Source organism: Hippocampus zosterae, chromosome 12 (assembly GCF_025434085.1).
Source record: "Hippocampus zosterae strain Florida chromosome 12, ASM2543408v3, whole genome shotgun sequence".
In the NCBI taxonomy this organism is placed as follows: domain Eukaryota; kingdom Metazoa; phylum Chordata; class Actinopteri; order Syngnathiformes; family Syngnathidae; genus Hippocampus; species Hippocampus zosterae.
Genome location: NC_067462.1, coordinates 8010387 through 8036488, shown reverse-complemented (window position 1 = coordinate 8036488; position 26102 = coordinate 8010387). Strand labels below are relative to the sequence as shown.

General features: G+C 42.8%; 2 protein-coding genes across 3 annotated transcripts in view; one reads left to right on the top strand and one right to left on the bottom strand.

The window, feature by feature from the left end:
• st6gal2a (ST6 beta-galactosamide alpha-2,6-sialyltranferase 2a) overlaps window positions 1–7791 on the top strand; it is a 36796-nt gene extending 29005 nt beyond the window's left edge. The window contains exon 6 of the mRNA XM_052082258.1: window positions 3268–7791. Coding sequence (XP_051938218.1) covers window positions 3268–3515 — 248 coding nt within the window. The 3' untranslated portion in view covers window positions 3516–7791. The remainder of the gene's footprint in view (window positions 1–3267) is intronic.
• On the bottom strand, window positions 406–22512 carry tmtops2b (teleost multiple tissue opsin 2b). 2 transcript variants are annotated; one of them, XM_052082274.1, is made up of 4 exons: window positions 21839–22512; window positions 11107–11432; window positions 7811–8050; window positions 406–840 (listed from the first exon to the last, which is right to left on the bottom strand). In XM_052082274.1, the coding sequence occupies exons 1-4, from the start codon at window positions 22209–22211 to the stop codon at window positions 628–630; spliced, it is 1152 nt and encodes a 383-aa protein (XP_051938234.1). In that variant the 5' UTR covers window positions 22212–22512; the 3' UTR covers window positions 406–627. The 2 variants fall into 2 exon arrangements, with proteins under 2 accessions (XP_051938234.1, XP_051938235.1); XM_052082275.1 differs by having other exon boundaries at window positions 7811–8044; window positions 21839–22508.
• Between the last annotated feature and the right edge of the window lie 3590 nt (window positions 22513–26102).

Sequence of the window (26102 nt, the reverse complement as noted above, 5' to 3'; positions counted from 1 at the left end):
TACAATACAGTACAGTGTACTTTTAGTCATTGGTCAAGCAGATTCATCATTGTAATTCAGATTCATCATTTAATTTGACAATGACGCAATAACAAAAATAAATAAATAAAAATAGCACGCATGCTAATGTTAGCATCTGGATGCCTCAATAGTGTGCCCCGCAGTCTCCGCTTTGCTGCCATGACCGTCATTCTTTTCTTGGATGAATTGTGAGTCCGTAAGTGCTGAGAGGTAAACGCTAGCTTGTCCTCGTTCCACCTGATGTGAATAACGCAATTTCCCGGGTTACTATTTTGAAGTGAATCTCCACCAACCCCAAAGTCTTTTTGCACATAACCCTCTCGTGTCCGCACACTGTACATCAAATCATATTGTGAATATCATGCACGTGTTTTTTCTCTCTCCTTTATTTTGCATTTAGCACATTAAGCACAAATGAAAAAAATGTCAAAGTCATGGGACACAAAAGGGAATCATCTCTGTACAAACACAAAGCTCACATGTAAACGACATTAACCCGTTCGTCCATAGTCCTCTGCAGTCCACTTTGCACCAGAAATCACAACCAGCTGAAGCATTATCCCACTTCTTGTTGTGTGTGTTTGTACTTCCTTAGGCCTGCCAGTTTCAGGTCACAACCTCGGGGGGCGTGGTCAGCTTGACGGCAGGCTCGGCGTTAGTTTTAAGCGCGTCGCTCGAGAAGTGGGCTGCGCATGCCACCGTGTTGCTGGAGAGCCGTCGGTTGAGCTGGATGACGGTGGTCTTGGACGACATGGAGGTTCTGCCGTTCTTCCCCGACCAGTTCTCGCAGTGGAACAGGATCAGGAAGCATCTGTAGAACTAACGAGGCAGATGGGAAGTGGGTTAATGTCAGTGCAAGTGCTAGCGACCCTGTTGTCAGAAGCACAAGCCGGTGATGGGGTTGATGGAGCATAAATCATTGCTCAAAGCACTTTCATTGCCGTGAGAGCAGAGAAAATGGCCTCCTAATGACCTGTTGCTTGTCATGGAATAGCCTCAGACAGTCTGCGTGGTTCGCTTCAATGCCTAATTTGGAAACATCTCAGAGTTCTTGTGGAGCGTTTCCTAGATACCATCGTTCAACATTTATTCCTGCGCATCAAACCAATTATGGCTTAAGAAACTACTGCGTGTACAGTACTCTGCTAAAGCCACCGCTGCATGGATTACTTTTATGACCTTTTTTTTCCACAGCAGTCACGTTGACTTAACGTAAACGGAGGACATCGGTAGTTCGAAGGTTTACACGAAAAATGGTCTCTGGTTGGAAAAGAGGTCGACACGCCTGCCTCACAGTTCCGAGGTTTGCGTTTGAGTTTCGGCTGCAGGCTACCCGTGTGGCATATTGCGTCCTCGAGGTCCGCTTTCCCTTTAGATGTTTCCCTCCGCCAGCACACATGAGTCAAATGATCAGGGTCAAATATGAGGCTCCTGCAGAGCTTGCTGATTTTGCGCAATGTGCAGCAGCTACATTTATCTAGATCTACATCCTGCATAAACGTGTGTTTAAAACTCGTCACTGCACACCTGACAAACTGCTCTGGGAGATCCTGAAAGGACCTAATGGGAAAATGCAAAGTTTTGTCATACATGATATGGCATGACTCCTTGTAACAGAGCCCTAGCATGACTCCTTCTTGTGACCGACTCCAGGTCAGTCCATAAGTCATTCAGAAGCTCCAAAATGGCATTGTAGGATTGACAATGTGTTCAATTCTGTTTCTTGCATTTCAAACATGTTCACACAAGTGGAAATGTTTTCCCCCTTGCCTCTCGTTTTGCCTTTATTCCTCACCATCGTTCCATACAATCGTGCCGTGTGCGCCTGCCTTTCAGTTGCGCTGTTTGAAGGCACAAAGTCAGCCATTACAACTCATTTTAGGTTTGATAAATCCAGTGCATGTTGAATTCAGCAATTTCTCACACAACCCACCAAAAGAAATTGACTGCAATTTTGCCTTTTGGCAGACTCAATACTCAGCTTCCACATCTGTTTTGTGTGAGAAATCAAGTTTGCTCTCCGCCTTGCCCTCCTCTGACTGGTTGATACCTTTTTGCTCTCTGTGACGCTAGGGACGAATTTATTCTTATGACCCATACAACTGTGTAAACATGTCAAAAACACTGAAATTGTCCAGAGCACAAAGAAAAGAAGAGCGGGGAAAACGGCAGAAAGAGAAAAAGAGACTCAAGAGACTCAAGGCAAGTCACTCGCATGATTTGTTTGGCAGTAATAATTCCGATGAGGAATAAGTATAATGCTCCCATTTAAATGGGCTGAAATGTTATTGGATACATTTGACACAGTACAGTTGAAGCTTTTTCCTATTTGTATGGACCCCACAGCATACGGCATTTCAGTACGGGAAATCTGTTATAGTCGATTTTTCATCTCTTTGTTTGTTGTTTTTGTACTCAATGTCAAATCAGTCTATTAAACCTGCTACGACTTGCGCACCGAGTTACTACCTCTGTGACAATGTCTATCAAAACTGAACATTATTGCCTGTGTTAGACATTTATTGGATGGGGGTGGGGGGGGGGGGGACACATATAACACAATTCCATGGCCCTTCACCATATGAGTCATCTTGGGAGGAAGGGTTGAGCATCAGATTCACAATGACAGCAGAAAGGATGGAGACCCGTGAGCAGAATAACAAGCGAGACAAAATGATGAACAGAAATTGGCGGCAAAGGCTGGTGATGTTTGTGTTAGGCAGATAACGCAGCATGAACGGAGCCTGCCTCGCCTGCATGTTTGATGTATTTGTCGCTCAAAGAAGGCTTTGACGAACATGCACTTTTTTTGCCCCACCCCCTGTGTGTGTGTTTTTTAGTATTTCTTGTGATGTAGACCCACACACTGACCCACCAGGCAAGGATGTGATACCCCGTATGCTCGGTCCGCTGGTTGAGAAGAACCCCGGTTAGCTCGCGAGCTCGCTTTTGCTTAGCGCTTCTGGTCATGCTATGGAATGTCTCGCAACAACCCATTGGGATTTTTCCAGTCACCTGAGGCATTAAGAAGATTTTTGTGGATCAAAAATGAAATGTCCGGATGTGTCGGACATTATGTGTGGTATGTCGTGTGGTTTTAGCACATGGAGCGGACACAGCGTTTGAGAGAAGCTAATTTGTATTAATATTATTTTTCTCTGTCGTGTGTCAATTAACGATACCTATATGTTCACTTACAGGGATTAAAAGATGATAAAAATTGAATCCTGAATTATATTCCTACAGGGATCCTCCTGATGATGGCGCTGTGCGAGCAGGTGCACGTGTACGAGTACATCCCATCCACGAGGAAGACGGACCTATGTCATTACTACGAGCGTTACTTTGACATGGCCTGCACTCTGGGTGCCTACCACCCCCTCTTGTATGAAAAGAGCCTCATCATGCGGATCAACAGCGGCTCAGAGGAAGACCTGCGCAGAAAGGGACGGGTCACGCTCCCCGGCTTCCGCACCTTTGACTGTGACTTCTGAACATATACGAGCTGAACCACTGAGCCTACTTTATGTAACTTTGACCTTTTCTGGGCCCACTTAGGGTGCCGTGCAATAAAGCCACTGGAGACGACGAGGCTGCGATGGAGAGATGGGGGTAGGGGGTAGGCTTACAAGTTTTGGATTAGTTTGTCGAAAAACACAAGCCATAGACCTTCAGGGTGGTGGGGGATCAACAGAGAGGCTTTGGGGAGAGCTTGTTTTCATCAAGATGTTCTTTGGGACTACAGGCTGCCAAAGGGGCGGGGGGGGGGGGGGGATGCCCTCGTGACAGCTTTGAAAAAGACATATCTTTCTGCTTTAGCTGAGCCATGTTAGCTAAGGAGCTGACTTGGCGTAGCCACAAATTTTAAAGAGTTTTTTGGGAATTTTCAACAGTGGTTTAATTGGTGTTGTGTCTTTTTTAAGAGTCGGCGTGGTTATTCACTTCAACACTGATGCTCGCCGTCTAACCCGTTTTTGTACTCATCTGAAGTCATCTGGCAAGTTGTTATTTGCCTTTCGGGAAGTGTAAACAACCAGTTCCGTGCCCCGTTTGCCTGATAACACGACTTGCCGCACGACCCTGCGGATTCAGAAACCGGCAGTTGCCTCCCTAGTTTAGTTGATGTGTAAGATGGGTGTCAAATTGGTGCTGACGGATTGTCGGTTGGTGGATAGGGAATGGGGAAAATATTTTCAATCGTGCATTAATTTCTGTACATTCTTACATAAATGTACGTCGCAAACTTGGTGACTTGTTTCATATTAGACGAATGACTGTTGAATATGTTTGTGGTTGCGGACATGGTTCCTGTTTGACGGAATCAGAGGATGACAAAGTTAGATGGGAACAGCTACGATTTACCGTGTATAAAAGAGAAGCTCAGTGAAGGATACTTTGAACTTTGAACTGGATTGCTGCTTTGGTTGAATGGTTGTTGATCTTTCTAGCAAGAATATAAAATCATATTTAAGCTTATCCTAAATGTTCTTGAGGTGATTCGAACTAGCAGTAGGGTAGGACAGGCAGGTAGATAGGCAAGTTGGTTAAGGTATACTGTAGGTTAGAAAAGTAGAGTGTAGGCTATGAGTGTCAGGATAGGTAAAGCGGGATACACACATACTGACAATCAGACCAAATTTGCGCCTTTTCTTTCTGATTAAAATCGGCAATGGCTGGAATTTCAGATGTGTCCCCAAAAAAAAGATCCTGGGTGACTATCCTGTCGTGTGGCTGGGGTCAAATGATATTTTTGTCTTCCCAATCTGCACAATCACCCAGTCGTGAATGTGAAAAAAGTTTAACTCGCTCCCAAAGACGGTTTTAAACGTCTTTTCAGACTTGGTCCAGAATTGGCTGGTACTGAATGAGTTAATATTTCCGATAGCAAATCCTTATGAGTGTTGTCAACACAACGGTAGAGTCATGGACGCCATGATTGTGACTTCTTCGATTTCTTCTTTGCGTATTCCGGAGGTTCAGGTGCCTTGTGGTACAATGCTGCCTTTCACAGGTCAGTATTGGCACTACAACAGACACCTGCTTTGGGGAGGACACTCAACATTATGTTTGGTGTGCTGACATTTCCTGGCCATGCAAGAAGCAAAATGCCCACTCACTTAGTCTGGCTCTGTGATATTTTGGGATTTCCCAAAAGGGACCCGTTTTTAAAGATGTAGTTGATGATCAAGTTGGACATAATGACTAATAACATAATGACATAATAACTACGGAGGATCCCGGAAGAAGACTTCCAGGAGTCCATGAAAGGGTGGTATATTTAACTGGGGAGAGTGCGATAATACTCCAGGGAGATTTCATTAAAGGGGAAAATTTGAAATTTGAATTTGAAATGTGTCTTCTCTCACCAGTCCTGAACACACTTTCTTTATATTTGTTTGTCCTCTCACATTTTAATTATTAGTTAAGATGTTCGATTGGTATGTGTGTAACATGCTTCAGTAGGTAAGGTGAGCATAGAGGTCGGTAGTCCAGTGAACCCCGTCTTCACGTCACCTTGAGTAGGTTCAGAACAGCCAGACATCAGTAACCTGGACTCTTGTTCGGCTATCACTCCTCATTGAATGTTACCTTTAGCCGCTGCATGCTAGCCTCTCCACAAAGTATGTGGTCCACAGGAGCGGGGGGGTGGGGGATTATACCTATGTTACATTGTCACAGAGCTATAGCAAGCTACCTTTATTTCTACCCGAAAATCCTCAAATATTTCTCGGGACTTGCCATCATCCGCGAGGAATGTGATTCAGTAAAACCATCAGCTTTGCTCCGTCTCTGCCTGAGGAGATTTGAATTATTATGTTTGGGGTTGGGTTTTTTTTTTGTATATACCTGCTAGCTCTCAATTGGGCAATATTTGTCTTGCCCATGAGAGATTTTCTTTTTAAACACAAAAAAAAACGTATGCTGTTGTTATGAAATGGTCTTGAGCCAATGTCGGTTGTTTGGTGTGACAAGTGATGTCACGTGAGTTTTATATTAAATGGAAGACGATGGCTCTGGAAATAAAAAAGTTGATTTCAGGGTTTCTCAACTGCTAGCTGTATGAAACGGTGTATTTACGAAAAGAGTGGCCGAAGCTCGTGTAATGACCACAGTTTACTTGGTGCTTACCAAAACAGCAGCACCTACCAAGGCAGGTTTTTCAGATTCAAATTAGAATTGCATTCATGGAAATGTTTTTTGCTGGATGCCATTCGGTTGTTATGAACAAGTTTTAGAATGAGCTGGTGTTGCCATTCCCACCAATTTGCATCGCAGTAACTTCTGCGCTCGCCCCACAATGTGGTGTGCATCCATGTTTATATTCAGGGGGGAGCAAGCGCGACACACTTGGCCCAGTTTCACACAGTTCCTCTCTAGAATAGTCCTTTCGATTGCTAGCTATTGTAATATATTTTTATTTGAAGTATCGTATTTTATTTATTTGTGAAATGTAATTGTTGACAATGACACACCCCAGGCCACTATATGAGAAAACAAAGTCCGAACTCCTTAAAAATATTGAAATATGCAGTGGCCTCTCTTTTGACTACTATAAAATAAGACTAAGCTGTATGGATCAGATCATGTGCTGTGGTACTGTTTATTTCGATATAAAAGTAGGACTGTATAATAACTTGTCAAGATCAGCTCTGATGGACACTTGGAACATGAAGGTACTGCATCACTCTGACAAATAGACAATGGTGAATCCATATTTAGATTTAGGTCATTCTAGCTCGAGTCGGACATAATAACTGATGACTGGATTAATGGATGGATTAATACATGTCAGCTATGTGGACATCCACGTTAGACCTCCAGTTCTTGACAATGTCTTGGAAATGGAAGCTCAGTACATTCCAACAGAGACTTGTGAGAGGAATAAGAGAGTGATGAAACAACCTTGATCAACAATACATTCAAAAAAGAAAATATACAGTATATATATATATGTGTGTACACACATACATATATACACACTTTTTGACGAACGTTTCGACTCCTGACCAACCAATGAAAAATAATCACAGAACAAAGAATGCAAATAAAAGCGCTAACCCCCCCCCCCCCCATCAGAAAGTAAGTGATTTTTAATAGCTGAGGGAAATTCGAGCTTGTTCCAATTAAATTGGTAAAGGTGAAACTGGAATTAAGCCACTCCTGGGGATTTGATTTCTTGTGACTGTGACACACTGAAAGTGCAACAAGCATTGAGGATAGTGTACATACGTTTCTATAGAAGTGCACACGGCATGCAAACCAGGATGAGGGGCTGGAGAGTTTTGTTCTGTGCTATACTGTGCTGCAAATATAGAAACCCCCTTATGTTGTATATGTTGTGAGAGGCTATTTATCTGGTTCTTCTGCTTCAGCGGGGCCATTTGCATGCTTGTGGAGAGGCCAATCCAGTTTGGCTGCAGGCTACTCCCGAGTAGCACTTCATCTAATGCAATTATTTCATCTGAACCTCATGCGCTTGTGCCAATTTCCTTTTTTTTTTTTTTTAATTCCTTATCGCATCTCTGCGAAGTAACTTTTTCTATGACCTGTGGTGAATTTGAGGGATCTTGCACCTCACTGCCTGTGACATCTTTTTTGATGCAGAAGAAGAAATGAAGCAACACCACTTTCATTCCTAACAGCCTTATAGGGTGTTCTTGTTGACTGGTTTGCACATTTTCTTCTTAGTACACTTGAATCAATATTTGAATTTGTATGATTTAAACGGTTCATTTTCTAACAATGTAAATAAACATTCTCCATGTCGAAGTCTCCTGTGTTGACTCACCTGCTTGTTCATGAGTATGTAGATGAGCGGGTTGATGACTGTGCTACTCTTGGCCAGCAAGGATGGCACCACGCTGGCCACAGGGCTAATGATGTCGGGTGGACCGAATGTCGCCATCATGGCCACCACGCCATACGGCATCCAGCACAGCAGGTAACATGCGGCCGTGGTCAAAACCATGAAAAGGATGTGGAACTCTCGCTTTCGAGCTGTTGTCTTGCGGATCTTACCCACCTGTGGCTCAAAAACAGAAAAAAACCAACAACACAATGCATTAATGATCAAGGATTCATTATTTTTTGTTACCATCTCTCATTCCATTTATTATACTGCTTATTCTCATTACAGTTCTTGTTATTGTTACCACAACCAATGTTTGTTTTTTGTTTTTTTGCTTCATTTCAATGGACAATGTGCTGTTCTTTATGGTAAGTGTCCCTTGGCCACTAGGGGACAGTATAACACAGTACAATAATATTGGCATGGGAAGGTTTCAGCTCCTTGGTAATTTAATGCCAAACTACCCCCGCCCCCACTCAAACACACACACACACACACACACACACACATACACACACACACACACACACGCGTGCACATATATGAAAGGCCTAGCACCTCACTCGATAATTCTGATGACTTGATACAAGTCTCTTGTAAAAAATAAAAAATAAAAGCCGTTAAAAAATGTAAGTATAGTTCCGGTAGTTAATCATACAAGAACAAGATGATTCATTGTATGCAAGAGAATGCCTCAAAGATATTCCCTAATTCATGTTCCAATCCCCTCTCGACTGTGGGAGTATTACAAGGGGATTTATTCAAGAGTGCCCATCTGGTCGGTGAAGATCATTCTCAGATGTATTTGTATAACGAAAGCGCTAAATCAAGGCTACTTTCCATGTTTGGCTTTGTGTAGAAATGATGTCTTTGCTTTTAATGTCCTCCAGAGAATGACACCGGAACACTATTTGCAAGGCTTCATGGTTGTTTGTCTTGAGCTCTGCAATTGGCTGGCAACCAGTTCTGGGCATAGCACGCATGCCTAATGCCCGAAGTCAGCTGGGATAGGATCCAGCACGCCCGCGACCCTCCTGAGGATAAAGCGGCAATAGCTGAATGTTTGATCTTAAAATGCTGTATTTATCCAGGGTTAAGCGTCCCTGAAGTTTGTTTTCAGCAGCTAGAAGGTCGAAGTCAGTTTGACCGAGAGATGGTGCCTTGCTGTCAAATAATAGATGTCCTACCCTCATTGCCACTGACTCACTACATGTACCAACAAGGACGTTTCATGACCCGTCTATGGAAATTTATCATGCTTTGATAAAAAAAACATGACTCATTATCTTCCAGCAATTTGCACTGGACAAGTAGAGTATTAGTTTTGATCAGGAACTCTTATTTATTAATAACTACAGTTGGAATATAACCACGTGTGAGTCATTAGAATGCATTTGCATGTGTTCGAGTGTGCTTGTGTGTGTGTGTGTGTGTGTGTGTGTGTGTGTGTGTGTGTGTGTGTGTGTGTGGTAGGAGAAAATGACATGCCGCTGAGGAGTCCAAAAACATGCTCAGCAATTCGTTACAATCGAATGGCATTAACGAAACGGCACTGAGTAAGTAAAGAAGTTTATGTAACCCACTTTTTGTAATTGTAAGTGAAAGCTAAATCTTATTTATTCAATTGAAAGCAGCTTATGCACACTAGCACGTCATTCCAGTGATAGCGCAAGACTGATTCAAGAAGGAGACGAGAGAAAACGATGGCCCTGCACCCGTGCATCTGGTGCATGGAATTTGAGTCGGGATTTACCTGACTTAATCCACCTTTTAAGACCGCCACTATCATGTCACAATAATAGAAACCATCAATGCTATCCAAAAATTCAATCCAAAAACATAAATAAAATACATCATAGTCACCGAGGATGTAGATAATTATGTACGAGGGAGCTTGAAAAAAAATTAATAATAATAAATCAGTTTTCCTCATATATTTTGAAACCATCACCTGCTAATCCCCCCCGCTCCTCAACATTCATTCATTCATTCATTCATCTTCCGAGCCGCTTGATCCTCACTCGGGTCGCGGGGGTGCTGGACCCTATCCCAGCTGTCTTCGGGCAGTAGGCGGGGGACACCCTGAATCAGTTGCCAGCCAATCGCAGGGCACACAGAAACGAACAACCATTCGCACTCACACTCACAACTAGGGACAATTTAGAGTGTTCAATCAGCCTGCCACGCATGTTTTTGGAATGTGGGAGGAAACCGGAGCACCCGGAGAAAACCCACGCAGGCCCGGGGAGAACATGCAAACTCCACACAGGGAGGCCGGAGCTGGAATCGAACCCGGTACCTCTGCACTGTGAAGCCGACGTGCTAACCACTGGACTACCGGGCCGCCCTCCTCAACATGAGGATACTTTTAAAATATTTTTAAGATGACAATAATTTGTCGTTCAATTAATTGATTTCTACATTGATTCAGAGGGATTGTCCCATGCTGGTCTCATAAGACTACGAGGTCCACCACGTACATCCGTGGAGCACCAGGATCAAATACATGAAAATTGTGCTCTACAAAACCTGCTCTGCCATTGTCTGGAACACAAAGGATGACCATAGGCCATTCCACCAATTGATAACCAAATGATTTATGGACCCTATCACATTATCTGATTTGTCAGCTGCTCTTTGGATCGTTATGTGACATTTGGAAGATTGATGTACAGCACACTAGGATTAAGGGGTTTTTTTGGCAGTGAGGTGTTTACTGTTTGTCCATTGCTTAAACCTGTGGATGCCAAAAAGGTCTTTGTGTGCCACTATTGTTTCCCAATTATCAGCCTGAATTTCCATTGGAAGCTAGGTGACAATCGGTTCTTTGATGGTGACCAGGAAGTGCACCAAAAGGAACAGGAAGTGACTCAGAAGTGCCCCAAAATGAACAGGAAGCTGACCACAAGTGCCTTAATTTGAGCAGTAAGTGGCCGTAACTGAACAGGATGTAGACCAGAAGTGCCCCAAAATGAACAGAAAGAGCGCCAAAATGAACAGGAAGCTCACCAGTGTACCAATTTGAACACTAAGTAGTCCTAACTGAACAGGAAGTGACCTGGGAATGCCCCATGTTGAACAAGAAGTGTTCTAAAAATGAACAGGATGTGATACAGAAGTGTAGCAAATATTTTTTAAACATTTCCAAATACAAGTCCAAACTTTAAATCATTTTTGGTGTCATTGTTAAACTCATAGCTCGACACGTTTCCATGCATCTCAGACAAAATTTCTACCTGTTTGACAGCCCAGAGCAACCTGCTATAGCAGTAGATCATGACCAGCACAGGCAGGCCCAGGCAGAAGATGAAAAGGCAGATGATGTAGGCGTGCGACTGGGTTGTCTGCACCGTCCAGGACACAGAGCAACTGGTTCCGGCTCCCTCCACACCATAACTGCTCCAGCCCAAGAGCGGCGGCACCGTCCAGAACAAAGAGTAGAGCCACGAGCCCCCGACGGCCAACAGTGGCTTGCGGTAGTTGGGTCCACGCTTGTTGTACACGGTCAGAGTGCTGTAGCGGTCGTAAGAGAGGATCACCAGAGAAATCAGCGACACGATACCTGAGAATACACAGAGTGACACGTTAGAAAAATCCAATGTACCGACATTGAAGCGTTAACAATATGGGTTGATTTTTTTCCTTTCTCTTCTTGAGCAGGCCCTTCCGTTATTTGCGGAGAATTACTTCAACCATACATGATATACCACTCACAAAAAAATGTATGAGGTGAACTTCAAAACGCACTCTAACCTGAGCAAGTGAATTTAACAAACAACTTAGCAAGTTCACTTAGCAAGTGAGCACGCCTGTACCAGCACAGATTTTGATTGGGAGGAATGTCGGCGCCATTGACTGTCGGTGCTGGACAGACCCGGGGCGCTTGTGTTTTTTGCGCCTGTAATGGGCAGCATTTTTCACAATCCCGTTTTGTTCAGTGGTTATGTCGGCGCAGTTGGACAGTCGGCGTTGGTGCGGCTGGATGGATGGCTGCTGAAGTTGAGGATGAGGAGAGAGGAGCGTTGGCGCAGAGCGCCGATGCGTATTTGGAACCGTGAGTCGCCGCTTGGAATTGAAATGGATTTCCATGGGACAGGAGAAGTGAACCAATCTCTTTTTTCGTCAGTGGATGCTACAGCTTCTTGTTGACTTTGAAACTTAGCTTGTAGCCGACGTGTGCACATTTTGAGCATGACGTCTCTGATCCACTGGTTAAAGGACACTTTGATTCTCTCCTCTTTCATCTCAAACTGCTTCAAACAACAAAGCGTGTGACGGAAAAGTGGTTAGGACTGCACGACTGTCTGTGTTTTATGTTTTGTGTTGTGTTTATTATTTTACTTTATGAAAACTGTTTTGTTAAGCGCTTTGTTACAGCTGCCGCTGTTGTGAAAGCGCTATATAAATCAGCATGTATTGTATTATATTAATTTGACCTTCTCTAAACTTTTGAATGCACGTAATGTTCTTGTTGCCGAATGCCCAATGCAATGACTCAATCTGGATAACCTACCCATTTTTTTTTTTTGCCAGCAGTGGCTTGATATTTGGGGCACTGACCGTGAATCAACCCTGCCCCATTTGTGTTTAAAAAAAAAAATAACAGCCCAATGTACCATTTTACTGCCAGTGCTTTTGAATGCACATCCACATATTTGATCTGTGAAACCATTGTGTTCCCATGGACATGCACTTCTATGCCTTTGTGTGTCTCTTCCAACGTCTCTCGGTCTCTATCGCAACCTCATGATGAGACTCTGTGAGATGCTTGAAGCCTCGCAGTCGCGAGTGATTAAGTGTGGCAATGTTAGGTATTTTCTTTCAATCGTGACGTAAACGTGACTCGGAAAGGGTTGTTGTGTGGTTGAAAAATGCTCACGTTTACTGTCTGGGAACCAGAAAGCATATTTGAGGGCGTGTAAAGAGACAGACGGACTCTATAAGCCAGGTAAACAGCGCGCACCTGCTTCATGCCAGTTCCTAACAATCATATCAAGACATCCGTCATAAAAACGGGAAGGACTATCCGTCATGATCAAGTTTTGTGATGCAAACTTCAACTTGATTTCAGGGACTTTTTTGGGGAGTCGGGGTGTGCGGGGTCAAACAATTAACAAAGGGTGAATGAAAATTGGCAGCCAGGTGCCGCATTGTGAGCATGAATGGTTGTTTGTCTACATCAGGCATGTCCAAAGTCCGGCCCGCGGGCCAAATCCGGCCCGCGGTCGAATTTCATCCGGCCCTCGGCCCCTGTCATAAAATCAGTGCCGTCTGGCCCGCAGGTTGGGTGCAATGGAACACGTGTTGCATTGACTGAGGTCTCGTAGACTGGTGAGTGATGTTTCATAGAGTACTGCTTCCCTCTAGTGGCTAAATGAGTAATAGCATTCACTAAATGAGTAATAGCATTTAGACACTAGAGGGCATCACTCACGAGTTAACAAGACATCACTCCGTGTTTATATTGACTGATATGTCATATTTCAAATGATCCTTGCAGTTGTGGATATGTGTATTGCTTGTTCATTTCCCTGTTGTTCGAGTCAAAGGTTTTGTGACTATTGAAAAGTCATGGTGATACATTTTATGTTTCAAATCAATCAATTTGCACTCAGGAGACTTCTGTTTAAGAAAAAGTCAAGTAAATAAGCAGTTGCATGTGATATACCTGTTTCAAATGAACCAAAAGAAATTCTTAAGATTGTTGAAATTAAAATAAAAATGGAAATGTGAAACAGACTGGCTTACTAAAATTTGTTGAACAATATTGTTGTTCAATGTTAAGAATGTCAGCCAAGGTCGGCCCCCCGACATTTTACCACATAAAATCTGGCCCCCTTGGCAAAAAGTTTGGACACCCCTGGTCTACATGTACCCTGAGTTTGCTTGTCAACTATAGTCCAGGGTCTACCCTGCCTTTCCCAAAGCCAGCTGGCATCAGCATCCGATCACGGGGGACCCTAATAATAGTTCATGACAATGAACGGCAACCGACTATAGTCACTTTATCTTGATGTTTCTTTCTTGACCACATTTTGACAGTTAGTGGGCTCATTCCTGGGCTTCGCACGCAGTAGCGTGATGATGCTGAGGAACAGATCAAGGCCAGCTGTCTGTCGTCCCATTGCATGATGGTGCTACTGCCAAAGGCGACGTGCTTTAGACCAAAATTATAAATAAGCAAAGAGTTCTCCTCAGAGAGTGACTTCAAGCAAACGTGAAAAGTAAGAGTGCTGTTGAATTTTTGCGGGTTTGTTGAATGCTCCCAACAGCTCACTTTGATGGTCGGAATCCCAAATTGTTTCTTTTCAAACCAGCTGCTGCCTCCAATCACCCGTCGAGGTTGGATCACGATATGCCTCCGCAGGATGGTGGCGAGCAGAACAAAACAGCGGGACTAAAGAATGAGGATCAGCGACAGGAAGCCCAGGAAGAGATACAGGCAAAGCTCAGAGAAAATCCTCTCTTCATTGTTCTATTCTTGCTTTCATTTAGAGACTCTGAGTGAGATTAGGAGTTTTCGCCGTGGGAAGGCAATGGCCTCGCGATGCCATTGTTTGTTTCTTTCCTTAGAGTATCTGTTTGATTTAGTGCAATGGTGATCATGTTGCAAGAAAAAAAAATCCTCTTGGAATAATAAAGCTAATATCTTTTGGTCACAAGCATTGGGGCAGAATATTATGAGGAAAAAAATTCATAGGCATAAAAAAATGTAAGTGTAATCTAATTTGATTAATATTGTGATGGGACTGAAGTTGTAAGGTTAGCAGATAATGTTAATGTCATCATATCATGCAAATACATGTACGAATGCATACTTATAGCAGTACACGTGAAGAATAAGTGTCACTTTTCAGAGAAAAATGTGATAAGAATAAAGATGGAGGGGGTCGTAATTTGTTAGCCTGGCGTCAAAATGGGTGTAACTTAATTTTTGTACCTGCGCACATCTCTTCTAGCGTTTTTGGAACCGTGTCGCACCTGTCTGGGCATGCCGGCGCATGAACCAGCCTCGCCCCCGATGCAACTGATAATTTGATGACAGAAAGTCACCTGCACTCGCCTTAAAACGGACACGGCGTTGTTTTCGTGCTGGGGCAATGGTCTATCTAGGACAGCGTGTTTGTGAATTCGGTCGATGGGTTACACAACAACGGGTTTATGCAAATGATGTACGAGAATTGTCCAAGAAAACACGACATTCCATCCCACCATGGCGTACAAAGGTGCAAACACCCGCGACACCCAATTTTTTTCCGGCGCAAAGTCGAGCAAAATAACAAAAGAAAGAAAGCGCCACCTATGCGCACAGTTGAAGTGCGTTTTGCGCTCGACTTGGAGCCGGAATGAAAATAGGGCTGGTTGGCTCACTGGGATCCGTGCATGAGATTGGTGCATGCCAATTGTCTGTCTCTGTCAGCCTACTGGGGTGGACTAGCAATACAATACTTACTTTTTCACTTTTGGGTCCTATTGCTTCCTTTGTTTAGCTAGGTAAGGCAATTGGGAACGGTTTACAATGGTGACTTGGAGGAACTTTCGGCTTCACCCCTCCTCACCTCCCTCCCGTGAAATCCCGCTGAGCAACAAGTCTCAACGGCTCACCTGAGCAAGGAACGGAATTCAAATGTGATGCTCTAGTCTACGCTGCCACAAAATTGTTGTGAGGGGAGTCAACCTCAGCGGTTGAGGCCAAAAAAAATGAACAAACAGAATCCAAATGATTTGGTTTATTGGAATTTCTCATCAAAAAGAGAGGTGGGCATAAATAACAAGACAGTTAAGCGTCCAACAGCCCTTCTCCTGTGGACAGATCCCCACTGAGATGAACTTCTAACTGATTAATCACATCCGACGTCTTAGTGTTGCCCCTGCTGTTCTGCACTGACTGCTGAATCTCTTTAAAAAAAAACATGGCGCAAGTTTAGAATTCGATGTTATCGTAGCACTTTTAGGGATCAGTTGCATAAAACTGTATTGTGACTTATTCAACTAAAAACTTTGACTTGATAATGTTTCAGAGCCTGAAAACTACAGGTCACCTTCTTCAGTTATAAAGACAATGGGAAGTATTGTAGTTCTTTTTTTTTAATCTCGGAATTGATTATTACACAAATGTTATTGATTGGCAAAACATAAAAATAAAATTTATATTGTGACCGTCAGTTCGAGGTGTCCACCGCCTACTGCTCGAAGACGGCCTGGATAGGCTCCAGCATGCCCGCAACCCTTTGTGAGGATAAGCGGATTAGAAAACGGATGGATGGATAGATGGCTATTGTGCGTTAAGAAACTGTTTTGGCAGCTAAAAAGGCAAATATGTGAAAACAAGTGTACATTTTTGGAAAACCGGCACCGTTGCTGTTTAAGTCTCGATGTCATGATTCTCTTTCTTGCGTGTCTCCAGCAGGTGGCAGAGGAGGGTCTTCCCTCCAGCGTGCACAGCTGCTGCCAATGTCTCATCATCTAGCCATATTTAAGGACTACCTAATTGTCAAATTTCTGTTGGATTGTTGACTTTGCTTGCTGCTCATGCGCACGTGTTGTTTTCGATCATTGTTGTTTTGCTCTCCGGTCCCTCCTAGGTAAGTATTGGCATTATTTTGTCTTTGTTTGCGCTTGTTTTGTTTTTATGTAATTGGACTCTTTGTCATTATGATTCCCTTGCCTTTTGAAAGCGCTTTATGTTCATGCCTTGTTTTTTTCCCCCCGCTGCTTCTTGTGACCACGATTTCTGTTGATATTTTGTCAGTCTTTATTTTGATTGGTGCATAATGGCTTAATTGTCATACTTCTGGAAGAGTTAGCAAAATATGTTTTCAACATTTTTGGACCCCGGAATTGCAAACATTCAAAAACTAATCCTCAACATGCAAATTTTCTTTCTGCAACCTCCCAAAAAAACCCTCAAAGAAACATATCATGTGACAAATGTTTTTCAGTGTCGTCATGACAACAGAAACTGGTGAAAGAAATCCATGGATGAATTTCAAGGTCAATCCTCTTTCACAGCTGCGTGCCTTGGAGGGCCTTAGCAGGTGTTTCTGGTCATTTTTCTCAACCGCTTATCCTCATTACCTGTATTGTTTTGTGTTTTTTGTTATTGTAAAGTGTCCTTGGGTGTCTTGAAAGGCGCTTATAAATAAAATGTATTATTATTATCATTATTAAGATCATGAGTGTGCTCATCCAGTTGGCTTTGGGCAAGCAGCAAGTACGCATTGGACTGGTTGGCAACCAGTTGCAGGTCTGTAAAATATCTTCCGACTGTGACGCTGCAAGCCAACAATTAAAAATGCAACATGTTCCTGTTTATTTTATGACAAACATATTGATCCATGCCAACCTGTGTTTCTCACTTAGACGAGCAAAAAAGTAATTCTAGCATTCTTTTAAAGGGTTTATTTTCTTTAGTTTTTTTTTGGGGGGGGGGGTTATTTATTTAGTAGACAAGGGGCCTGAGGCCTATTTCAAAACAATCCTTTCTCTTCCAGAAATTAGCCCCTGCATGCTCATTCTTACGCAATGCTGAGAATGATGATCAGTGGCGATTCACGATTCGTTTGAATTGACCTATGCTTAATCCATTCAGCATATGCTGGCGTTGTCGAACGTCGACATTGAAATTTAGATTCAAAGCTGTCGACACTATTCTGGTGGTTTTATTGACTTTGTAAATTGTTGCAGCGTAATATAGACTAAAATGATTCATTGTGATGTGATTTATTTTACAACACTTTTCCTTTTTTTCTTTTTTTTTTTGCACTCATATAATCCATATCCAACATTATTCTCACGCATCATTCCCAGTGTTGCCGGCGGGGGTCACATAACAATCTTATTGACGCAAATATACTGACATTCTTTACGTGACCTTCGAATTCTTTTTTTTTGTCTACACAGGTTTTAGACACGCACATAATACAACCACGGCTTCAATAATCAGTCAAAAGCCTTCATAATTAACACCACAGGAGATGCAACAAGGACATCATTGCAGCTATTTAGGCTGTGTTAAAATGATGGTCTTGTACCATGGCAACGCTGTCAAAATGGGAACTAATTTGTGGTGCAAGGTTATCGTTAACACCCTGTGGACATGTGTGCAATGTTCCCCACTCTATGAAGCTCTAACATCCTTTTCTGTTAAAGAGGTTATGGTACTTCCAGTCCCTTAAGATTCTTCACAGGACTACATTTCATTTAATAATTTGTCTAGAGACATTTTAAATCTAACAAAGGTATCAACATCTTTAACACCTACATCACCTCTTGCATGTTTTGAGAGGAATCAAATGTCATCTGTGCTGTATGTTGCACATGGAGCACATTTGACGATAAAGTTGACTTGAACTTGAACTTGGTGCATCATCTTCTGTGTGTACCTACCTGGTGTAATAGTACAAGAAATAGTCACCGCAAAGTCAGTACGTCGACGCGAGTGAATGCAGTCTCTTGCTGTGAATGGATAAAACCACATCCACTTTTGTGCTGTCCTTCACTTTTGTTTGTATAATCCATTCTATCCACTTAATGTGCAGACACATTTTCTTTTTTTCTTCAATGGAAATGGATCCAGAGGCTCCCGTGATGTGAAATTAGTCTTTTGTGTTGTAGTGTTGTGAAAGCTCCTCGTTTCCCTCATTGAATGAGGCTCCCACAAGGCGACTGGAAGCTGCATTATTTAGAAAATATTTGTTTCTAACACACTTTTCTAATGAATGCCATTAGACATACCGATAGCACACAAGAGAACTGAGAACATTATAGGACACACCATCTCCACAATGGAATGCGTTTTTTGCAGTCAATTTACATCAAGAACAATAAGCAGAAAAGTGGAATGTGTGTCGAGCACATATAGACAAACAAGCGTTCAGATGCACAATGATGTCTTCACTTACTCTCAAACCTGCTTTTGGAATATGGGAGAGTATATAAGTATACCCTTTGAATTAAAATAATTTGGGGAGTGGGTATTGAAATCATGGCAATTATAACAAGCCATGTCAAATAGGTCAGTCTGCACATATTTTTCATAATTTCTTTTTTTTTTTAATTGATCACCTCCATGTTCAATTCGAAGCACATTTGCATAATTCTAAAGGAATGTACCAAAGCAGATTTGAAACTCACGTCACCACAATTCTCTCGCTAATCCGCTAATGACTACGTATTTGTTTGTTCCTGAAATCCCTCAAATATATGCCTGAGTACAACACAAATGAGGCTCAAAAAATGCAGACAAGATGGAACTTGTTATCACATGAGGAGCGGAATTTAGACAAAGTGGCGGGGTAAACGTTTTCATATGCAAAAATTCTTATTAAAAAAACAGAGCGCACAGCTGGACAGAGCAGGGCATTGAAGGCTGAACATTCTAACCATATGTAACTGTGTAATACAACGAAAAACAAGCCCAGCCCTGTGTTACCAGATAAAAGACCAAAACAACAAACATCAAGGACACAAAGAAGCACATTGTCACTGTCACAACCCCCCTAGCCCCCCCCCCCCCCCCACCTCGCCTCAAGGGGCACCTCCCGGTACTTTTACCAGCTTGTGAGGGAACTCACGGTAGAAGTCCCCCTGGAGGGAAGGGCTGAAGATGAGGGATCTAGAGACCCAGGAAGGTTCCTCTGGGCCGTGACCCTCCCAGTCAACTAAATACTGAAGGTTCCCATCACGGCGACATATACATCTGAAATTTTGCGGACAGTGGAGGCGGGGTGACCATCAATGACCATCTGTCATAATGATCAAGATGTCAACGTGCCAGCAGAATCAGCAGTGAATGAAATTTTGTAATACTGACTTCTTAAGAGTGTTTTATTCAGAAAACAGTTCAGTGTGAGGTTTCATTATATTTTGTGTTGCACGCAACACAGAGAGCACATGTGCAAGGATGTCAGAATGGAGCGGTGCAAAAACAGCTCTTTGGCATGTGCAACGTGTGGAGCCGCTCAGAGTGCCATGGCTTTTTGTAATGGCACGGCCGAGTCCTTGTACCTTCAAAATGAAGAGGGGTGGGCAAACTGCGGCCCGCGGGCCCGATGCGGCCCGTTGGTCTTTTTAATCCAGCCCGCCAAAGATTGGTGCACAATTAAGGTTTGATTGCATTCATTTCATTTAGACTTGTAATGACAGGTATGTCAACACCAGGTGGCGCAGTTACTTCAAGTTGCAGAGCACAGGGAGGGAGAGGAAGACGAAGAAAGAGGGAGAGAGTAATGACCATGGAAGGGAAAGTGATATGTCTCTGATTAAACAAAGCGGGTAACAAAGTACGAAACATTCAGGAGACGCCTGGAGTCGGAAAGACTCAAATCTACGAGACTTTGAAAAACAAGGAAGCGATTCTTACTCAGTCCGATTCTGGCAATTTCCATGCTCAGAGTGAATTGCTTGTGGCTCGAGTAAATGAACATTTCCTAGAATGGTTTGATTGTTATCATGTTAAAAACTTTCTGCAAACTGGACCGCGAATAAGAGTCGGAGAGCAGTCAAATGTGTAGAGCGTGAACAACAGGGGGCTCAGTACACATCCTTGAGGAGAACCGGTGCCGAGTGTGATGGTGGAGGAGAATGTTACATCATTACTGGCATACAAATACATTGTGCTATCTTCTTTATTTTCTATTTCTAACTTTTGGCCCGGCCCTCCACAATATTTTCTGCTTCTCATTTGCCCCCCCCCCCCGGGAAAATAATTGCCCACCCCTGCTTTATAGGAGACCTAAAAGACGGCATGGCATGCATGCCCGTGTTCATGCTCATTTTTCATATTTCGCTTATTCTTCTCAGAGTCACAATGAGCTGGTGCTTACTCTGGAAGACTTTGGGTGAAGGTTCAGCTATACTCTGAATGGTTGCCGGACAACCGCATTTGATAGAGAGACAGATGACCATTCAGATGCACATTTACTCAGTCACTGAGTGGGAACTGGACTCGTGGTGAAGTGGCAAAGGTACCACTCCAACAGCCATTGGCAAACGTGTGTGTGTGTGTGTGTGTGCGCGCGTGTGTGTGTGTGTGTGTGTGTGTGTGTGTGTGTGTGTGTGTGTGTGTGTATGTGTCTCATAGGTGAAGTACCCTATGAGTACTGCAAGTACCCCTGCAATGAAATGTGTTTATTATCATATATGAAATGTGTCAGAAAGGTTCCAGGACTGATGTCATAACTAACATTGTATATTTCAAATCCAAGCTACAAGTTTTCCCCTTCAAAGTTATCCCCCTTGACTTTAGCATGCTTATTTCCCAGTCTTTTCTTCCACGCATCCAAACACTCCTAGAAATATTCTTCCCGATCCTCAGTCGCTCTGTTGTCATTTTGATGTCGTCCATGTCATTAAAGCGGGTGCCCTTGATGGCCCCCTTGAGCTTATTTCAGCATGGCAATGTTCTTTTCACAAATTGTTGGTTGCTCACGGCATTGTGAGCAGTCGCGTTGTTCTGCCGCGCCTCTCGCCTCCTCTCGCGCACTGAATAAAGCAACGTTGCAGACATGTTGGTTGATTGGCTGACCCATACTGAAGGGAAAATCTTTGTAGTTTGGGTTCAAAATATATCCTGTGTGACACCATATATGGAGCCTTTCAAAATGACCTTGTTTGATTTTAATGACAAATTGAGTAAGATAAGTCATTGTAAAACAACAACAACCGATTTTAAAATACTATTGTTCAAATGATGTGAAATAAGGAATTGTTAAATCTTTCAAAAGTGAAGAAAAATGACATTTCCTTAGAGGTTTTTTTTGCGATAATGAAGAGCAAACCCAAAAGTGAGTCATGGACAGGTAGTCGCAACAAAAATAAATTGCAGAGGTTCCTCCAACATAAACCTATCAGGGCTTATCAATTAGGCTTTCAAATACAACAATCTCCTTGCACAAAAAGCCTTGGATTCGACCGAGCGAGGTGCATCTAATGAAATGACCCCAGCCCGGTGGCCTCGAAGCTTACCGAAGCAGGAGTTGATGAAGCCGTACCAGCTACAACCGCTGGAGCCGAGCAGCCACCGTCCGTGGATGCTGGAGACGAAACTGAGCGTGGTGCCGAACACGCACACCAGCATGTCGCTCACGCTGATGTTGAGCAGCATCATATTGACAGGCGTGCGCAGCTTCTTAAACTTGCAGAAGAGCAACAGAACCACCAGATTGTTTAGGAAGCCGAAAGTCATGATGAAGCCCAGCACCACGGAGAGCACCGCGAAGCCGGTGGACGACAGGCGCGCTTCGACCTCGTCAGGCGGCTGCGCCATCTGCGGATCGTCGCTCATGTTGAAGCCGCTCAAGTTGAGAGCCTCCTGACCCGACAACATCCTGGCGTCCATGCATGAGAGCTTGGCTGCACTTTTGGTGAGTTTACATGATCTTTGCGCGCATTCCTTTTAAATTCCAATGCTCGTGAGAATGAGGGGAATAACTCACGGTCCCGCCCGTTACTTCCCATCCAACTTTTCCTTTTCTACATAAGTGGACCGCTATGATTTGCCGCTTCACCACACACACGCACACGTTTTTCTTCCATTTCCCCGCGCTGCAAGCTATCCACGCGCGGGGGCTCGCGTGTAAGTGCGCCTGATCGCGAGGTCCGGTAGCTTTTTAAACGGCGCCTTTGACGTCATCCACACATCGTGGGCTGCAGGGAAAGGGGTTGGCGTGTAATGGGAGGCGCGGCCTTCCTTCAATTCTCCTCTCATTTACATCCTTGTACTGTAGGTTTTTGCCCTCCCTCATCCTTCCTTTAGGAGCTGTAAAAAAATCTATTTTCAGCAAAGCAGATTACTCATACTGTCAGCAATTTCTGTCCTTCAAAGTAAGGTGCACCAGAGCAAGGGCTAAAGTGATAGGATATCGGATGCCAAGTGGGCAACATTTGACACAATATTGTTCTTTAGAATGATATAAAAGTCCATTGAACAAGATGAAAACACTGTAGGGAGAAGTGGGTCGCCCTCTGAACCTCGGCCCAGTTAGTCGATGAAGAAATCTTCATAGCAGCGCCTCCGAGTGGTCGACCCAGCTCTTATCCAGCTGCAAATCATGTCCATATCGATCGGAGCAGAATCTGTACAGCGGCATCCAATTGGGTCATCATCACCTATGCCCCCCCCCCCCCTCTCCAAATCAGGGAGGAAGGGAAGGACACACAGAAGAGAAAGTGGCAGTCAAACAGGCCGACGTGCAGCTCAACAAAATGCAAGAGTATACAAATTTGTTTTAAATTGGGGTTTAAACATTTCAACTGAGGCAGCTGCTCTAATTTTTTTTGGGGGGGGGGGGCATTCCAGAGAACTGGAGCCCCGAATAGAACACCTGCGGTCTTTTTTTTTTTGTTTTGTTCTCGCAATCACTAAACGACCAGCGTGTTGTGAGCGAAAAGTTCGGGGCTAAACATACGATGTCACTGAGTCGATGAGATAGGGAGGTGCTAAGCCATGTAATATGATAAAAGTAAGTAGCAAAACTTTGAAATTAAATCTCAAATGGACCGGAATCAAATGCAAGTTGGCGAGTATCGGGGTCATGTCATCCAAGTTCCTCGTCAGCAGTCTAGCTGCAGCATTTTGTACTAACTGCAAACTTTTAACACTGGCCATGGGAAGACTAGAGAGCAATACATTGCAATCATCGAAGCGAGACGTAACAAACGCATGAATTATGATTTCTGCGCCACTAGGAGATACGTTAGGATGTATATTGCATCGTTTAGGTCCCATATTGCACTTTGAGCGACAAAATATGCGACGAGATGTTACAACTGAAGGAAAAAAAGAACATAAATTTACAATTTGTCAATGGAAATGAACAGTATACCACTCAAACTCGCTAGCTGGCAAACTAGGCTTGGATTATGGGACAACATTAGTCGTTTCTAACTATGACTACTAAAAAAATTGAAAAAAAGGAAAAACAGCATCATCGTTGGTTGGACTCAGGCACCACTCCCGCTCTCCTCTTAAATCTCTTCAATTCTCTCGGAGGACTTTAAGGCACAATGTTGCCTTTAAGGCCTCTGTACACCTTTCGACAGAAGCTGGTTGGGCATTGATGAACGGTGTCTGGTTGGTGTAGTGCACACCGTTGGCACGTTGGAGGCGGTTTTTGGCCGATTCAACATGATGACTGGAGAGTCAGCACTGCTTTTTTTACATGTAACCCCTTTACCAGACTACCAGCTCACTAAGCAATAGTTATACGGCTGGTCCCGAGTAGAAAGCATATTTACACGATATGAGTCATGAGCACAGTTTCTGAAATCCCAATCATGTCTTCCCTGATAGCTTCAACTATTGTGCCTGCATTGCAATGGCTATAGTTAAACCTACCGGGATTTTCCCGTCCATCCATCCCAAATAACTCGGTTTCAAATATGTTTTGACAGCAGCAGTTGTTCTTTGTTTTGGCACGGTAAATAATGAAAAGCATCCATGATGGATTTCTCGCAATATTGCACGGCTCAGCGACGTCGATGCGACTGGTTGCAGGACAGTGGGTGTGCTTTACAAATACCTGCTGCAAACTGCAATTTTTTTGAGTCTCTGTTTTTTTTTCCTATAGATGCTTTAGTTTTTTTACTTATTAATTTGTTCACAGTCTGTTCTCACAGGGAATTTCATTACAACACACAACACAGCGGGGGTGGCTGTTCCAGTTAATTGCTTCCTTTTATACCCTGTATCAGTCAGTGTTTTACGTGGTTCATTTTGATAATGTGTCAGAATCACAAATTATAAGAGATAAGATCCGTGTTAGCTTTTTTTTCTTCTTCTTCACGTCACTCTTCACTATAAACAGCTGTCATATGGTTCCTTAACAGAACATCTTCCCAGACAGATGGCTTACTGCATAAATGATCTCGGAGGGATTTTTATCATCCAGTGATGTAACCCATCTTGGGACAGGCTGAAAATAGAAACGTCAAAAGATGACATGATCTTTGCTCATGAATGTCAAAACTGTGAATTCATGACTGAATGTTTTGGATTTAGTTTTTTTGGGGGGGGTGGGGAAAGACAAAATATTGCACACTCAGAAAAAAATGATTTTAAAAAAAATGTTTTTAATTTTTTAAAATGACATGTTTTTTTTCCAGTGTATTTGTCTGGATCTTTTAAAAATCAACAAACATTTTAGATTTTAAAAACTAATGAAAATGAATCAGTTAAAATGTACGAATATAGTTCAATTTGTGCAAACAGTAGATTAACCGAGATTTGTTTGGATAAAATTTCATGAAATCCCTTTCTATTAGTTTTGCATAAATATTTCAATGCGCTTATGGTCCACATTTCCAGCAGGTAGCGGTAATGCAACCCGGTTGTCATCAACATTTGAAATGGACAAAAAGAAGTAGAAAGACTAGCGGCATTTGTAAATAGATGTATTGCAAACGTTTTCAACTCTGCACCCCTGTGCCTTTTTTTAAATGTGTTTTGTTAGATTGCAACCTTTCAATTATTATTATTTTTTAAATTTGAGACCGAGACCTGCGAGTTGTGAATGTCATCAAAAATCATTTGGAAAATATAGCACACTTTAAATATGAAAATACCTTCTCTGGCTTCACCAGTGAGATGTGCACACAAACGCTACACTTTGAAGGAGAGCATGTTTTTTGTGTTTTTTAACTTCTGAATTAAATTTATCCAATAAAAGTAATTTGATCAGAATACCATACTGAGTTTATGACTAAACATGTTTGGAGGTTGATCAATAAAAAAAAGTGTTGTGCCAGTCATTCTACAGCTCAGTGCTACACTGCAACTTTTCATGCACCACAGATCAGGTACAATACAATACCATACATGCTGATTTATATAGCGCTTTCACAACAGCTGCAGCTGTAACAAAGCGCTTAACAAAAGAGTTAACATAAAGTAAAGTAATAAAAAATTATATGTGACATTAACTCATTCACTCCCAAAGACGTTTTTAAACGTCTTTTCAGACTGTGAAGTATTTGACCACCGACACAGAAGCAAATAAAAACAAATGATTCAATATCTTGTGTTAATAATAATAATCTAATATCAATTAAATAATACACATTTGCCATTTAGATGACTGTAGTTGTTGTAATAGTGAGCGCAAAACAAAACGTGGAGTCACCGCGTGGAGCCTGAAATACTGTACAGGGCTTAAAAAAAAATCAATCACAAATATTGTTGAGTTGATCTTTCCTTACCAGGGGTGGCGGTATTACACCAATTCAGATTCAA